Source organism: Typopeltis vanoorti, chromosome 17 (assembly GCF_054136105.1).
Source record: "Typopeltis vanoorti isolate ZY-2024b chromosome 17, IOZ_Tvanoo_1.0, whole genome shotgun sequence".
NCBI classification, from domain to species: domain Eukaryota; kingdom Metazoa; phylum Arthropoda; class Arachnida; order Uropygi; family Thelyphonidae; genus Typopeltis; species Typopeltis vanoorti.
The window spans coordinates 71,702,609-71,721,733 of record NC_143565.1 but is presented as its reverse complement, the minus strand read 5'-3'; the positions used below and the strand labels follow the sequence as shown (position 1 = coordinate 71,721,733).

At 36.3% G+C, this 19,125-nt stretch overlaps 1 protein-coding gene across 2 annotated transcripts in view; it reads left to right on the top strand.

The window, feature by feature from the left end:
• The window catches only part of Oatp26F (Organic anion transporting polypeptide 26F), a 250,080-nt gene extending 236,016 nt beyond the window's left edge, over positions 1–14,064 (top strand). For both annotated transcript variants that reach the window (XM_090407707.1, XM_090407708.1), the window contains 2 exons: positions 154–218; positions 12,975–14,064. In XM_090407707.1, coding sequence (XP_090263833.1) covers positions 154–218; positions 12,975–13,363 — 454 coding nt within the window. In that variant the 3' untranslated portion in view covers positions 13,364–14,064. The remainder of the gene's footprint in view (positions 1–153; positions 219–12,974) is intronic.
• The last annotated feature ends 5,061 nt before the right edge of the window (positions 14,065–19,125 follow it).

Sequence of the window (19,125 nt, the reverse complement as noted above, 5' to 3'; positions counted from 1 at the left end):
TAAGTTTAAGTGAAGGTTTAAAACTAAAATTTTAATGTATTTTTTACAGCCACATATGATACATTCTTTCCTTTCATTTTTCTCATTTCTTAAAGATATACATTATCCAGGTTTTAATTTAGCATTATTTAATATAAGTAACATCTCATGTAGGTGTGTGGCAGAAAGTCAGAAGTCATTTTCCTTAGGAATCCAGTGGATAACAGTCAGATTGTTAGGTAAGTTCTTCTCTTTATTTGTAATATGATGGGGGTCTGGAAAATTCTGATAAACACCTAGAACAAAAATGTTTTTTTTTTTTCATATAAAAACTTTTTCATTAAAAATATTTTTTCATATAAAAAATGTTTTTACAGAAAATCTTTTCTTTTAGGATATATAAGAAGACATAAAATTAATTAATTTTGTTCTAGCTGTTTATCAAAACTTTTCAGACCCTCCCCCTCGTAATAATTTTCTGTTTTGTATTCACAGCTAAAAAATTAGAAAATTGTTCTAACCAACCATTATCTTTATATGCAGGTCTTAGTGACATTAATAGTCATTGTTGTGTTTGCAAAACCAAAGGCTACAGGTTTACTTCCTGCTGTATGCTTGAATGCAAGCCTATAGCCATTAGTAAAACTCTCAGCTTCACAAGTTATATATTTGTATATTTTATATCAAACATATGCATAAGATGGTTGCAAAACCTGTAGCACATTAGTGCTCTGTGTGAACAAAATATGGTACCTTTAAAAAACATTAAAAACAGTAAGAGCATTTGGCAGATGAGGGTAATGTTATCTGTGAGAATCAACATGGATTTGTTAAGGGGCACTCTTGAGCAGTTGATGAGGGGAAAGGCATATACTGACATTTTTTTGGATTTTGCAAAGGCATTTGATAGGGTACCAGATCATAAGCTGATACTTAAGTTGCAGCACATGGGTTTAGATGTTGGGTTAGTCAACTGGATTCAGGATTGGCTGTCTGATAAGTTGATAGGTACCAAAGAGTTGTGTATGCTAGGGCAATATCAAGGCATATGGTTACAAGTGGGGTTCCACAGGGCTCAGTACTGGCAGGGGCAAGCCAAGGGTATTTTCCGCTGGGTGCAAACTTTTATCGGCCGCCCCTAATACTGCATTGTATAATCCAAATTAGATATTAGCTACATAAAATTCCGCCCTATCAATGTTGCTGCCTGGGTGCGGTGCACCCCCTTTCACCCTCGGGTTGGTGTGGCCCTGAGTACTGGGACCTATATTGCTTAACCTTTATATCAATGACATTGTCAATGGATTGCAAGGGGATATTCAGTTGCTTGCAGATGATGTGAAACTGGGCAGGGTTATTAGTAATAGTGCACATGTGGCAGCCCTTCAAGAGGATTTGAATAAACTGGACAGATGGGCAAATTAATGGAGCTGTTGGTTTAATGCAGCAAAATGTCAAGTTCTAGAAGTTTGGAATACATCGATAGGGGGCTGCATACTCAATTGAAGGAGCTGAACTGGAGGAAGTACAGGAGACAAGAGATCTAGGGGGTGATGATGGATAGAAAACTGAAATTTAGGGAGCATACTGCAAAGGTAGTGAAGGTAACCCAGAAGATTGTTGCAATATTGAAAAGGACCTGCAGAGATAAAAGAGTTATCATTCCATTGTATAAGACTCTGATCACTTTTTTTCTGATGATTTGAGAACACTTAGACTATTGTTCTCAAATTTGGTCCCCAGGATTTGAAGGGGATAAATTAACTGTGGAAAGGGTACAAATGCAGATAACAAAGATAGTTTCAGGACTGTACAATGTTAGTTATGAGGATCAGCTGAGGGAATGTGGACTGCAGAGTTTGGTGGATAGAAGAAGGAGAGGTGATACGATCGAGACTTTTAAACTGTTGAGAGGCAGCTACAGGGTTGACACTGGGGAGTTCTTTCATTTGGTGGAACAGCGGGAAGGAGTGATGACAAGGGGCCATCCCTGGAAGTCCGAAAGGAAGCTGTGAGCAAGAGGGTGAGGAGCGGTTTCTTTGCGTGGAGGGTGGTTGAACCGTGGAATGCATTGCCTGATAGAGTGGTGAGAACAAGAACGGTCAATGAGGAAAGCAAATTTGAAAACAAAGTCTATCATACCTTGTTCGGTATGATAGACTTTGTGACCTAGGAAGATCCTCCCACGATGAGTCTCTTGACTCCATGGAAGCCTGAATAATAATAATAATATGTATCCCATCCTTATTTGAACATACATATGTTATTGAATATCAGATTTTTGTTTGCATATTTTATTTTTTGTTTAATGAATCATTTTGAGAGGGAATGATGTAGTTATTCCCCCCCCAAATCATACAGATTCCACCGCAATCTGTATGATTTACAGATTGCGGTGGGACTAATTACATTTAGAGTATATCTGCAAACAACTGAATATCTCCTCGTTGGGTGATATATGGAACTAATTATTTATTTATTATAAATAATAAATAAATAATCAGTTCCATAAGAAGTACAAAGAACAGGCAAGGAGAGGTGACTCAATTGGTAAGGATAACAAAAGTGCTGTATGAGTAGCAGTTAGCTAATGAAGCCAGAAATAAAACTCACAGGGAGTTCTCTCAATATGTAGCCAGCAGATGAAAGAATGATATTGGTTGGTGAAAATGGTAAAAGGATAACTACTTCATAGGATAATAGTTGAGATATTAAATGAGAAAGAAGTTCATAAAGGTATTTTATTCTTATGAATATGATATTATGCAAAGATTGAGTGCAGTGGAAATGAAGGAAGACTAGCTGTGAGTGAGTAGAAGGTATATGGAGGAATTGCATAAATTTGGTGTTAATGATGTTAATGTGGTACTTGATAAATCACTGCATTTTTTTGAGGAAATATAACAGGGGTTGACATCTGTCTTGACATACTTTTTTAATATGAGTCTTACACTAGACCAATTTCCAATTGAAGCAGAAGGAAGGCAAACTTGTACCACTTCATAAGGGCAATAATTAGATTCAAGCTTCAAATTATATGCCAATCTGTGTGCCAGGTATTGTGATTAAACTGTTGGAGTCACTCCAACACTTTAATAAATGAGGACCAAGATCCAGAATTGGGTTGACAACAGCAACATTCTCTTTGACAAACAGCATGGATCTGCTAAAGAAAGATAATTTTAGTAATATGTTTACTTATTACAATGAGATGACAAGTGTATTGAACAAGGAAGATGCATACACAGTACTATACTTAGATTTGCAAAAGCTCTTGATATATTGCCACATGATCAGTTGATAGTTAAGATGGAACAGATGGGGATTGTTGGATAATGTATTCATGCATTGGACTGGAGATTCTATCTGATACACAGGTTGTGTACAGGGGGGGGGGGGATAATTATTCCAGAAGAGAAAAGTCACTAGCAAGATGCTTCAAGGGTCTGTTTTAAGGCCATTGCTGTTTAACTTAGAGTATATGTTAATGATATTGGAGAAGGTTTGAACAGGAATATTCAGTTGTTTGCAGGTGATACAAAGTTGAGAAGAACTATAACGAGTAGAGCAAATGCTGTGGCTTTACAAGAGGATGTGAATATAGCGAGTGAAAGGTACAGATGTGGGTTGCCAGTTCAATGTTGCAGCATATAGGGGTTTAAAATTTGGAAAACAAACATGGGATGTAAAGTATTTGGTTGGTGGGATATATTCGAGTAAGTGAAGGAAATAAGACATCTGGAGGATAACACATAGAGGACACATTGCTAAAATTGTGAGGACAGCACAACAAAATCTGGAAATGATGAGAAGAACAATGACTTGTAGAAGTAAGAAGATTATAGTTCCATCTTATAAGGCCTTCATTAGGCTGCACGTAGATGTGAACAGATTTGATCATCTGGTTTTCAAAATGATGAAGAGATACTGGAAATGGTCCAGAGGCAAGTGACTAAGGTAGTTATTGGTCTCTGGATTGTTGAGTATAAAGAAAGACCACAAGGTGGTCCGCAGACCACTTGTGGTCCACAATGATGGGACAGGTGGTCCACAGGCAGACTTAAATTAAATTTTTTTTTTTCATTTTCCAAACGAAACAAATTAAAATTGAATAAGTAAGTAAAATTATTTGAAATAAAATGGATACTTAAAAAAACCAACAAATAGGGGCAGAATGTTCATTCCATGAATTCGACTGCTACAATAATTTGTAGCGGTAGAATGACGAGTAATAACAGCAATATAGTAATAGAATATAGTATACCAATATAATATAGTAATATTGTAATAATAATAGTAATAACAAGTAATAATCCTCACTGGGGGCTGCACGCTTCTTTTTATATTGACGAAGATTTGGATGGAGATATTTGGCTGTTTACAGATAATGCAAAGTTGAGGCAAACTGTGAAGAGTAGAGAATATGTTGTGGCCTTACAAGAAGACTTGAATAAATTGAGTGATTGGGCACAGGAATGAGGATGAGAGTTCAATGTTGCAAAATGTAAGGTTTTAAAATTTAGGAAACAAAGATGGGATGCAGAATTTATGCTTGGTGGGGATATACTGCTGGAGGTGGAGGAAATAAGAGATCTGGGGGTGATAGTGGATAAGAATCTGAAATTTAGGGGACACATTGCCAAAATTGTGAAGACAACACAAAGACTTCCGGGGAATGATGCAGAGGACACTGACTTATAGAAGTAGGGAGATTCTTGTTCCATTGTATATGTATAAAGCTTTGATTAGGCCACATATGGAGTATTGTGCCCAGATTTGGTCACCTGGTTTTCAGAAGGACGAAGAGATATTGGAAAGTAAACATTCCAGAGACTACAAGTTTCGTCCAGAATTTTTTTTACAAAAACTTGGTGAGTGTTCCTTCTCATTTGTACAATTTGGACACCATGGTCCATACATTTAATTAGTAGTAACACGTTGAAACTAGGGAGGTCCAATGTGGACACCCTGTGTGTGTGTGTGTGTGTGTGTGTGTGTGTGTGTGTGTGTGTGTGTGTGTGTGTGTGTGTGTGTGTGTGTGTGTGTGTGTGTGTGTGTGTGTTATTTATAGTTTTCCTCCAAATTTTGGGTCTCTATCTTTCATCACTCCCAGATCTCATATTTTATCACCCCTGGCACCAGAGTATAGTTCCACATGAAATAGTGTGCTATCATCCACCAGTAAAACACAACGTGTTGTTTAATTTTGACAGTATATAACAGAACACAGAATTTTAAGTAAATAATTATTTATTGACTTATTGCTGATATTTTGCTGGTGTTATAACCAGCATCTTCAGAGCACAAAAAACAGTTTGTCACAGTACGCAAAGCTAACAACATGGTATAACAAAGGGACTAGTTTAACAAAATTGTAGCAACAACACAAAGACTAAAGTCCTAATTAGGCATCCTCTATCTAAATATAATAATAATAATAAAATAAAAAAAAACAGAGAGAGAGAAAGCAGATTCTAGTTATGTCTTAAGATGACTGTCTCCCAAATCTTAGGCAAATTTATACAGCCATATTTGTTGATATTCGGAGTATGTTTCAAGGCTTCTGTTGCTTCTAAGAACAATCTCTCTGACTTGTAAAAGCTTCTGTGCAGTACTTTTGTTTTCTTCCAGTTGATCCTGTGTGCAGGGGTATCCAAAGCATGGTCTACTAGGCCTGACTTTCCATAGTGATAGTGCCAGATGTATCTTTTATGTTCCCTGATGTGGATGTCCACAGTTCTTCCTGTTTGACCTTAGTAAGCTTGTTCACATGAGCAGGGTACTTCGTAGACTCCTGGATGTGATAAAGGAGGGATGCTGTCCTTGGGTGAACAGATGAGAGTTCCTAATTTGACACACAGTCTGAATACAGTGCATAGTTGATGTTTATTGAGAATTCTAGATATCTTTTCCAATATGCCTTTAATGTATGGGATGGTGACTGTTTTGTTGTAGTTCTGCATGGTGGATAGTGAGAGGGGTTTCTTAGGAGTATTTAGTATTTTGTTTATCTTATGGGGATTATAACCATTGGCCAAGAAGGTGTGACATAAGTGAGTCAGTTCAGCAGTAAGATCAGTGTCATTGGAACAGATTGCTCTCACTCGGTGAGTTAGCGTTTTTAAGATACCATACTGTTGAGAAGGGTGATGGTGTGATTGTTTGTGTAAATGTCTCCCTGTATGTGTGAGTTTTCTAAAAACTGAGAATGATAAGGAACTAACCATCTTTCAGATAGAGTGCACTTAATTAGGACTTTAGTCTTTGTGTTGTTGCCACAATTTTGTTAAACTAGTCCCTTTGTTACACCATGTTGTTGTAGTGACAAACAGTTTGTCACGTACTGTGACAAACTGTTTTTTGTGCTCTGAAAATGCTGGTTATAACACCAGCAAAATATCAGCAATAAGTCAATAAATAATTATTTACTTATTCTGCGTTCTGATATATATCGTCAAAATTAAACAACATGTATGACAAACACATAAGCCCTTCTACACGTTCGAGTAAAACACAACGTTGTGCTTCTGCAGTATACAGTGCAAAACCTTAAACTTAACATTAAAACAACATCCTTACTGAACACAAGCCTCTATAAATCTTTCTACAGGGACTTGACATCAGCATCACTATAACTTTACCCAAATTTACATAATCACCAACAAACAACTGATTATCTCCTCTGATTTTCTTTTATCTCCAAGAAAATAAAGAATCTTTTGACACATTTGTGATTGTCTTCTATCAAGTAGTTTGTTTTATACAGCTGTCTGAAGCAAGAGTGTTGTCTGTATCCCTTGAAATGGATAAAATTGAGTATCGTGCATATAAAATTCTTTGTAAAAGAAGGTTTAACACCAAAAGAAATTCATTTGAGGTTCATAAACGTCTATGGGCACTCTTCTCCTTCATTTTCGACAATTAAGAAATGGGTTGCCAAGTTTAAACGTGGCTGTACCAGACTTGAAGATGATCCATATGAAGGACATCCCAAAAGTGTAACAACACCAGAAATTTGATCAAGTGCACAATATGGTATTGGATGACCAAAGTCAAAGTGCATGAAATTGCTGAGACTATAGGCATTTCAAAAGAATGTGTAGGATATATTTTGCATGAAGAATTGCAAATGAAAAAGCTTTGCGCAAGATTGGTGCCGCACTTGCTCACAGCAGATCAAAAATGCACTCTCGTGAAAATCTCTGAACAATGCTTGGGGCGTTTTAACAAGAATAAAACGGAGATGAAAAGCCAAACGGCTATTTTTTCTGGCGAGGTTAATAAGTAAAGGGGATAAAAATCCCTTATTGTTTTTCAGCCAGTATGCGAAACTAAGATCAAAAACTACGATCTAAACAACTTTGCATCGAGTTGCCTTGGTGTGGCACTACCAAGTGGTCACTTACGCTTGGACCCGCTGACAGTTCGTCGGCATAAAACGTTTAGATCATAGTTTTCGATCTTAGTTTCACATACTGGCTGAAAAACAATAAGGGATTTTTATCCCCTTTACTTAAGAATAAAACTGATTTTGTGTGTTGATTTATTACTATGGATGAGACTTGGATTCACCATTATACACCAGAAATCAAACAGCAGTCAAAACATTCGACAGAAGCTGGTTGTTTGGTGCAAAAGAAGACAAAGTCGGTTCTATCAGCAGGAAAAGTCATGGCATTGGTGTTTTGGGATGCTAAAAGCATTTTGTTTATTAATTATCTTAAGGGTAAAACAATAACCGGGGAATATTATTCAGATTTTTTAACAAGACTAGACAAAAAAATTTGTGAGAAAAGACCGGTTTGTAGAAGAAAAAAATCATCTTTCATCAGGACAATGCACCTGCCCACAAAGGTGTTTTGGCAATGGGAAAATTAAGGGATCTGCACTATGAATTGTTGGAATCCTTTGACGCATTTTATACAGCTGTCTGAAGCAAGAGTGTTGTCTGTATCCCTTGAAATGGATAAAATTGAGTATCGTGCATATAAAATTCTTTGTAAAAGAAGGTTTAACACCAAAAGAAATTCATTTGAGGTTCATAAAAGTCTACAGGCACTCTTCTCCTTCATTTTCGACAATTAAGAAATGGGCTGCCGAGTTTAAACATGGCTGTACCAGCCTTGAAGACGACCCATATGAAGGACATCCAAAAAGTGTAACAGAAATTTGGCTCCCTCTGACTTCTATCTCTTCCCAAAACTAAAACTCTTCCTCGCTGGTCAGCGTCTTTCTTTGAATCAAGAGGTGATGACAGCTGTAGAGGGGTATTTTGCAGATCTTACTGAGAAACGCTACAGAATGGGATAATGTTGCTGGAGCATCACTGGAATAAATGTATTAAGTCTTAAGTTAAGGGAGATTATGTTGAAAAATAAAAATAATTTTGAAATTATAAATTCCTTTGTTCATTGTTAGGCCAAGAACTTTTCAGACCACCCTTGTGTGTACAACTTTCTGGGCTCTTTCAGACAACCAATCTCTTATCCTTCCTGTCATTCTCAACATATACACCTACTGACTATACAGTAAAGAGAAAGATTCAAGAAGGTGATTCCACAATGTTTTATATCTAGGCAACTATTATTCAACTTATTTGTTAAATGATAAAAGGAATATACAATGAACTTACGGCAACATTATAGATATATTGTTGTTGAATGAGGTGCTCTATGACATCTGCCACTGTGAATGTCTATTAATCCTTTGAACAGTAAAGATTTTGATAAAGCATTGCAATATATACAGGGTGTTCGGGATAAATTTGACATATTTATAATTAATTATATTTTTCCGTAAGTTACATGTATTAACACACACTTCTCTTCATTTAAAAGTTTGGACCCTTCTTCATTCATATACAAGATGTCAGAAAGGATGGATAGCTGGAACCCACCTGAATCATGGAAGAGAATAACTTGTATCATGATGATTCGTGCCCGCCATCAAAATAAGGATATTACGACTGCTGCCCAATGCTCCCTGAATACAGTAAAAACAATCAGGCATGAACTAGAGACTTGCAATGGTGACTACGAGGATGTAGCAAGAAGAAAGATCCCTAGCAGACGATCTGATTGCGTTCGTACAGCAGAATTCCTCGCAAATCTGCAGGAACAGGTGTTGAAGAACCCTGGCATTGGAATTCGGGCTTTGTTCGTGGAGTTGCTAACTGTAGTCAAGCCCTGGATAACAAGGGTAGCCAATGGTAGGCCGTATGTATGGCAGCAGGATTCGGCCCCTTGCCACACCTCTGGGAAAAGTCAAAAATGGTTGTCTGAAAATTTCTACGACTTCACCAGTCCAAATGTTTGGCCTCCAAACTCCCCAGACCTTAACCCCATGGATTATTTTGTATGGGGCGCAGTTGAAAAAGACACCAATCGCACTTCCAGTAATACAAAAGCCCAGTTAATGGATAAAATTAAAACAGTTTTTGCGGCCCTTCCCAGGGAGACTGTAGCATCAGCTTGTTCGAGGTTCCGAAGCAGAATTGAAGCTGTGATCGATGCTAATGGTGGTTATTTTGAGTAAATCTTGTTGATAGTATTGTAATTAACTCTGCCTGTAATGTTTTTTTGTCAATTCATTAAATTTAATAGATACAAAGAAGATTTTCTTTTTCCTTACGAAACTGTCAAATTTATCCCGAACACCCTGTATATATGTCACCATGCTTCTATCCCAAAACAGCACTGATGTATATATACTAGCCCTGTGTTGTTCAAAAATCCACGTATAACTTTGACTCCCTAAAAACTTAACTACTAATAGCCTACTGTTGACCTGAAGCCTTACTGATAATATAAACAGTCAATCGATTAACACATATTTTGCATGGTATGTATTATATACTATATTCTTACAATAAAGTAAGCTAGAGAAAAGTAAATGTTATTAAAGAAAATCATCAGGAAGTGAAAATACATTTACAGTACAGTACTGTATTTATCGCTACTGTAAGTTTACTTTGTCTGTTTACAAAATAAATCGTATGTCTGTCAGTATCTACATCAATATTCTTATATAGGAGAGACAGAATGAGAGAGCGATATGGAAGTGCTAGAAGTGGAAAAAATGGAAACAGTAGGAGAGAGAGGGAATGAGAGAGATGTATGGGAGTGCTAGAAGAGGAGAGGGTGGAAACAGTAGGAGAGAGATGTATGGGAATGCTAGAAGAGAGAATAGCAGTAGAGGAGAGGGAATGAGAGAGACCTATGGGAATGAAAGAAGAAATGGTAAGAGGTATAATGTATGGCGATTCAATGATCCGTGGTGTTCAAGATAGGATGTGTGAGGAGTGTTTGCAAGGAGGAATAATAGAAAGGGTGGCTATGGCAATTAAGAGAGGTGAAAGGGTGGATGAGATGATTGTGATGGTAGGAACGAATGACTTGAGTGGTAATGTAAGTCGGGCGGCGAGAGATATGAGATTTTTGCTTGAGACTGTACGGAAGAAGACAGAGAGAGGAAAAATAGTGTGCATGTTGCCTAGGTATGATAATGATGAGCTGAGCAGAAGAGCGGTGATATTGAATGGCATAATAGTGAGAATGTGTGACAAGAGAGGACTGGTATATGTGGATGCTTGGAGTGCGTTTGAGGAAAGAGAGGAATTGTATGCAAGAGACCATTTACATTTGAATGAGGAAGGACGTATGCATCTGGAGAGATTGCTGTTCTGAACGAGTCAGTGTGTCCCAGTGAGGATGATAGCAGGGGTGGCCTCTTGTGGGAATGGATACTTGAGAGAAGGGGGATGACATCAGATAACACTGAGCTTAGTGGAGTCCAGAGAGGATAATGCTGGCTATAGAAACAACGACATTTATATGCTATATACTAACCAGGAGTATCCGGAATAAGGGAGAGGAATTGGTGGTGCAGATAGCATCAGCCTGGTCAAATATTATTGCGATCACTGAGACGTGGTTGACAGAAGGGGATATAACAACAGGAATAGAAGTCGCTGGGTATAGCATTTTTCATCAGGATAGGAGGGGAAAGCATGGTGGTGGGGTACTGCTTATGATAAGTGATGACCTATGTCCTCTAAGAGTGGAGGCTTTGGAAGGAAGTGAGACAAATGATTTTGAGAGTGTATGGTGTGAGGTAGAGGTAGGCAAGACAGGATATTTAGTGGGGTGTTGCTACAGACCTAGGAGCACAGAGGATGGGGACCAGGAGATGTTTAGACAGCTAAGTTTGGCAAGTGCAAGAAGAATGATTGTTATGGGAGATTTTAACTACAGTAGTATAAATTGGAGAGAGGAAGATGCACGTAGCAATAGGAGAATGGAATTTCTAGAATTCTTGAGGGACAAATGTCTTAGGCAACACGTAACAGAGGGAACAAGAGGTTCAAGAGTTTTGGATTTGATTATAGCATCAGAAGAGTTGATAATAACTGAGTTGACATCTCTCCCACCAGTTGGAGAGAGTGACCATATGGTTTTGACTTGGAAAATGAATAGACATGCAGGAGTATCAAAGAGACGGGAACTTATGTGGAATTATAATGCAGGTGATTATAATAGTCTTAGACATCAACTTTTGAAGGGGATAAATTAACTGTGGAAAGGATACAAAGACAGATGACAAAGATGGTTTCAGGACTGTACAAGCATAGTTATGAGGATTGGCTGAGGGAATGTGGACTGCAGAGTTTGGTGGACAGAAGAAGGAGAGGTGATATGATTGAGACTTTTAAACTGTTGAGAGGTGGTTACAGGGTTGACACTGGGGAGTTCTTTCGCTTGGTTGAACAGCAGGAAGAGTGATGAAAAGAGGCCATCCCTGGAAGTTACGAAAGGAAACTGTGAGCAAGAGGGTAAGGAGTGGTTTCTTTGTGTGGAGGGTGGTTGAACCGTGGAATGCATTGCCTGATGGAGTGGTGGGAGCGAGAACGGTCAATGAGTTTAAGGAGTGGTATGATAGACTTTGTGTTTCTTAGGGGGGGTGACCTCCCCTCGATGAGTCTTGACAGACTTTATGTTCTTAGGAAGGACCTCCCACGATGAGTCTTTTGACTCCATGGAGGCCTGAATAATAATAATAATAATAATAATAATGATACAAAACACTGTAGATGTTATATCTATTACTAACTAGATATCAAAAATGAAAACATTATGTGAAAAAGAAATTATTCATATCTATTTACAGGTATAATGATTCATGCATTGATAACAAAGGAGCAGCAATATGATTTCTTTATGGCTGCCTAGTGCAATTGATGTGATTGCTTTGTGGTAGCCTAGCCTATACACTAATGAATGAATCGTTATAAATTTATTTTGTGATAATTAATTAAATTAACTAATTAAGAAGTTATTTTATGCAGTTATGATTTAATATTGCAATCTTAATTTTGTTTACATTTCTCTTGACTGCAAATGGCCATGTATGGTCCGTAAGTGTTTGTGTGGGTAAGTTTTGATAAATCTTAACTTTTTGTAATAGATCTGTGTATATTTTATGGTAGTAAACGATAAAATAGATTAGTATCTATATACAGTATATCTACATATATTTTATGCATTCATGACATACCTAACTTTTTCTTAATTTTTTCGATATTTGTAAGCTATGCGATTCATCTGTGAGTTTTTTCAAATTGTCGAAATCTCTAAAAAAATTTCCAATATATTTATTAAAAAAACTACATATAATCTTAGCAGATGTCTTAGCATATATATTTTAGCAGCCTTTCTAATTTTTTTTTTCATGTATTTGTAAACTACTAGAAGGTGAGAAATATATTTTTAACACACCAGTGAAAGGGTTAATAAATAAGAATTAGACAGAAATATAATTTATTTTCAAATATAACATACTACTAAAGTGAAATAAAGCTATTTGTCAAATAACGTTAATGTATTTTTTTTAAGTGTTAGTGTTTCATTTTTAACGGTTAGCTCTTAGCAGTTATGATGAAATCATTAAAATTACACCATATCTTTACTTCAGATTTCTAATTTTTATGTCATTTTTAGGAACTATTCCAGCTCCAATGCTGTTTGGCTCATTGATTGATCTCAGTTGTGAGTTATGGCAAAATACGTGCAGTGATCAAGGATCATGCCTCTTTTACGATAACAAGCGGCTCAGTAGAAATATGTTGACCTTAGCAGTTACTCTCAAGGCTCTATCATCGATCTTTTTCTTTATGGCTTGGTTTCTGTACAAGCCACCAGAACAAAGTAAAAAGACTGACAAGCCATTAAGTACCTTGCCTCCAGAAATGACACAAGAAGGAATGTTACCACTGGCAACTAGCCACACTTCACCAAATTCTGAATCTCAGACAGCCACTTTCCATATAGATAAAACTATTAATACTGATAATTCCCAGTGTAGTGGAAGAAATGGTGCAGTGATCTAGCACTACACTGAAAGAACTTATATGTGCATATTGTGTGTGTGTGTTTGTGTGTGTGAACACATGCACATTTCTGTGATCATGTGTAATGATATTGTTAATAACCTAAAACTTCAAGCAAGAGTGCTTCTTGGAGACACGTAAGCAAAAGTAAAGAAAGGGATATTTGTTTGTGGTGCTTCGGGTTAATTGTACTTAATGTTACTGTGTAGTATACTAATATTGTACATATATCTGTACAAAAGTTTTTTTCTTTTTCTTTGTTTCTAACCCAAATTCAGTGTTAAAATACTACAAGAAAGTTTTATTTTCACAGTATAATAAGTTTTAAAATCTCAGCTCACCCTTTTTCTGAATTTTCTCACCTGAAGTCTTAGTATAACATTATATACTTTTCTGGAAATAGTTTCTGTCCCACATATAATAAGTTTTAATTAAAACTTATAAAATGTTATTTTTAAAAAGTTAAAATATGATAATTATGAACTGGATAAATGAAGTGATCAGTGTAAGAAATTTTACTGTGATCATTTGTAAATTACCATTTTCTGGGTTGATGAAACATCCTGCACAAATGCAGCCAATTGTTAGTAACATACTAACCTCTTATGTTTGTCATGATCAAATTTTAAAGAATAAGCATCGACAACCATTTTTATTAAAGTGGACCTGTGTTTTTTATATAAAAGTGTGTTATATGTAAATATTTCTTTCTTTTTTTTTTTAACAAAATTACAGTATATACTTAAAACATGATAATTACAATATATACTTAATGCATGAAGTTATATTACACAACTGGTTTGGTTTTGCTGCCTTAGTAACATTTTTCTTTCTTTTATTATTATTATTTTTTTAAATATATATCATTTCTTTATGTGATACCATTGAACAAGACTTATCATTAGGGTAAGTGCTAGGCATTCTAGACTTGGAGTAGAAATATTATTACTATTATTATTATTACGTGACACTTCCAAGGACTCATTGGGGAAGGCACTCTACTCTCCTCCACTTTGTTACACACATATCCATGAGACTTGAGCAGTTCTTCTCAGTGATGGAGTACCTGTCTGTCACTGAGTGGAACCACCACTGAGTATCTTTGAGTGATTTTAACTCTTCGAGAGTGAAGAATTAAAATCATCTTTTGGGTCACTCGTTAAGGTTAGAATGATTTAAGGGATCACCTATTTTTTTTGGAGATCCTTTGCTTATACAGTGCTCTCTGAAGAGATCCCAGCAGTTTGAAACAGTTGTCAGGATAGTGAAACCTTTATCAAATGTACTAATAAAAGATTAATATATATAGACGCTTGGGTGACGCAGTGTCTTTTAAGTGGTGCAAACTAAAGCAACTCCCATGCTGAGGATTTTATTCTCATGAGCTCTTTGGTCAAAATTTTGAAACTTTCAAAGTTTCTACATGCATTCATCTTTGAAATAATGTTGGATCTTAAATATCCATTATTTCTATATAACATGCTGAATTGTGCAGTATGAATTGTCAGTATTTCTACCATTCAGTGAAGTGTAGTAAGTCATAAAAATTATCACACTAATTGCATTAATGGATGTGGTACACACTTAAGATTATATATATACAATATTTGTACTTCCCTAATTAAGCATTACCATTGAGACAGCTAAGCCATGAAGTAAAGATGCCTGTTATTTGCATATGTTTACCATCCAGTATGTCAGTTTTTTTAGTAAAAAAGACATTAGAAATGTTCTTGCATAGTTGATGGATTGCAACTCTGATCTTTCAACCAAAAAAGACAATATTTTTCTGACTAGTACTCATTTTAAGAAAAGCAGCAGTATAAATATCAGTTGCTTGTACAGTATTTTATTTTCCTTGCACAGAATATTTTGTTACTTTAAACCGACCGTGATTAGCTAAGACCAGAACATATTCAAGGTTTCCTTTTCACACTATCATAACCCAGTTAGGCACTAAAAATTGTTTTTTCCTGGATATCTCAAGAAAATAATATTAATATTAATGCATGAATTACAACCAAGAATGAACAAATACAATTTATGAATTATATAATCACATTTAATGGCTGCTGCTGACCAAGATGAATGTACAGGCAGTAGCAATAATGATTGAACATTCATCTCAGTCAATAGCAATAATACTAATGCCTTCTGGTTGGGAAGACCTAGGTTCAAATCCTAGACAGGTTGTGAGAAGCTTTATAAAGGTTTCAGCTGAAGTTAAGTTCATCGGTCTTATGGTTTTTAGTATAACAAAGGATTGTCCTTTCCTCTGAGGGGTGTGCACAGACTAACTCCTATTTTGTTTTGCTCTTGAATAGTTTCTTCCAACCCTGCTGTTTAATGCCTGTTGGCTGGGGATAACCAAGTTTACCAGCCCACCAACATGAAAGTGTAGGCTGAGGATTTGGTTGATATCCTGAACATCAGCTGTGTCAGCATCTTAGAAAGATGTTAGCCAAGGCAGAACTTAAAGAAGAATAACTACATCTCCCTTTTATTATTACATGTATTCAAAACCTCCATGAAGTCACAAGTCTCATCACAGAAAGCTCATCTTATACAATCTCATACCATACTTCATACCCATTCATAATTTGCACATTCATCATTCCACTAGGCTTCATTCATCATCCAACTTCTAGGGATGGCCCTCCTTGTCCTTATTCCTTCCATTGTTGAAAAATCTAATATGAAAGATGAAAAATCTTCCCAGAGTCAATCATGTAAATACCTCTCAACACTTTAAATGTCTCAATCATGTCACCTCTTTGACTTCTGTCCACTAAGCTCTGCAGTTCGTATGTTCTCAGTCTATCCTCATAACCAAAAATTATACTGTACAGCACCCATATCATTTTTGCTATTTGCTTCTGTATCCTTTCCAATCCTGGTGATCATATTTAAGTACAATAATCCAGAGTAGCCCAATCAGGGCTTATGCAATACACTCACCACTCTTTTATTGGAAGTTTTTTCCCACTTGGTGAGACTATAATAAATTTAGTTTAATCCTTTATCCAAGTGTAAGCAAACAAAGTTTGCACCTGATGTATCTTCAGGATTGAGGCAACTCGTGGTAAAGGTGGACCAAGCTCTCATCACCACTTACCTTAGTATCTCCCATAATGCAAAACACATTTCCTTGCAGACATGTATAATGCTATGCATTGTGGGAGATACTAAGATAAGTGGTGAAGAGAGCTTGGTCCACCTTTACCATGAGTTGCCTCAGTCCTGAAGATACTTACACTTGGATAAAGGATTAAAAAACTTCCAACATCTTTCTCTAAATCCAGAGTAATTTAATATTAAGGTGAGACACCTTTTGGCAACTTGTATAGGTAAATATGACTTCTCCATTGCTTCCACCTTAGTATCACCACCTCTGGGTAGTGACCCTTCCCTTAATGCATAGCATTATACATGTCCACAAGGAGATGTGCTTTGCATTATGGAAGATACTAAGATAAGTGGTGATGAGAGCTTGGTCCACCATTACCACGAGTTGCCTCAGTCCTGAAGATACTTCAGGGGGCAAACTTTGTTTGCTTACACTTGGATAAAGGATTAAACTAAATTTATTACACCACTCTCATCTTTGCTACTCAAAGTTGTTCTTAGTATAACGGAAATCCTCTGGGATACCTTCACCACCTTTGCAATATATCTCTGTATTTCTATCTTTCTCTCTCTCTCTCTGAGTGGTTAGCGTATCTGCTCTCCAGCCAAAAGGCTGTGGGTTCGAATCCCGCCATGGGCATGGATGTTTGTGATTGTCTGTGAAAATAATAGTGGTGATGGTGGACAGTAGATGGCATTGGTGTAGATGAGGTTGAGTGGTGGAGACAGAGAGTTGTAAAGTAGGTGCCCTCCCTCGATGAGTCTTAGGACTCCCTGGAGATATCAAATAATAATAATAATAACAATAAAAATCTCCATCTGTGGATTCTAAATTTCAACACCTTACATTTAGTTGCATTAAACTGAAATTCCCACTCATTTTCCCACATAGCTCATTCAAATCCTCTTAATAACTAATTGCACTTTACTTCTTGGCTACAGGTAACCTACTAAGTAAAACTAAGCTACCTGTACTGTTGAGAACATACTCTTATTTAATTTCAGTGCATATTTCAGTAAGTATGCATGCACAGCATCTGTGCAGCTTCATCTCCACTCACCTTTAGCTGTTAAAAATGCATCGATCACTCATTCCAGACTCCAAACAGGGAACCACATTACTCTCTCTCTCCACTTGACTAGTCAACTAGTGCTTTGACAGTAATGGTTGCTTTTTCCAATTTATAGTCACACTATGAACATCGTGATATCTGTAATCATTTATGGCTATTTATTTCAAATAACTAAATTTCTTAATCTCGGCTTATCTGTTTAACAACAGTCTTGCAACAGTATTAGTCCCAAAGGAGTGGAAGGCAAAATTGTTCCACTTCACAAAGGTGGTAATAAGGCTAAGGCAACAAATTATAGGCTGATTTATATCTGGAGTTGTAGTTAAGGTGTTGGAGATGTTGGTGAGAGATAGGATACAAAAATGGGTTAATAACTGGTATTCTTTGTGTTTGTCAGCATGGGTTTGTTAATGGAAGGTCATGTTTTAGAAACTTGCTTATGTACAATAACAAGATGACAAATATATTGGACAAGGGAGATGCACATACAGTGGTATATTTATGAATAATAAATTACACAATAACCACAGTAATTAGTTTTAATGAGATAAAAGTACAGATATTTCATACTGAAATTAACAGTACATCATCAGTGTAAACAACAAGCAATTCAAAGGAATGGAATACAAAGTACATAACAATCAGTGCATTAGCAATTAAAATTGTTGTCTCATGCTAGAAATTAATATTAATAAATATTATTATTAAAATTATTCTTAAAAACTATTTTTTTGATGGTTACATAAAACAAGAATCTCCCAAACTTTTGGGAGAAAGAGAGAGACAATCATTCTGATTCAGATTTCGCTGACATAAAAGGGCTTTGCAACTTTCTTTGAAAAGACATTCATATTTAAACTTGCATCTATGGAAAAGACAAGCTTTATCCCAGTGGATATTGTGTTTAGTGTCAATACTATGTTGTGCCAGACCAGACTGGACTTTTGAGATTTCATGTATTTGATATAATACTGATGTTCATTAATTCTTTTTTTCTGTCTGTCCAAAGTATGTTAGATTACATTCACATGGTATCTGGTAAACACCAGCTAATTTGCTAGTTTGTCTTTTGTAGATGGCAACAGGTGAGAAATTTTTGTTGATCAGAAAATACGTGGGAATGAGATGATACTTCTTCAGAATTCTACCAATCGGTTCTGAAATGCTAGAAATATAAGGGATTGGAACCCTGAAGTCTGGTGAAGAATCCTGAGGTGCTGGAACATAGGAGTCGATTATCTGCTGAATTTGATTAGGATTGTGACCATTAAATTCCATTAACATTTTGATAGTGAAAAGTTCTTGTTGTAAGCTTGAGGGAGAGGAGCACACTTTATGTGCTCTATTAATTAAAGACTTGATAACACCAATTTTTTGAGGTGTTATGAGCAGACTTTTGATGAATGTATCTGCCAGTAAAGGTAGGTTTCTGATAAACACCGGTTGATAAATTACCAGAGGCTGTGCGTGTAAGGATGTCCAAGAATGGTAAACTACCATCCTTTACTTTTTCAATGGTGAACTGAATACGTGGGTGAAGGCTATTGATCTATTGTAGGAAAA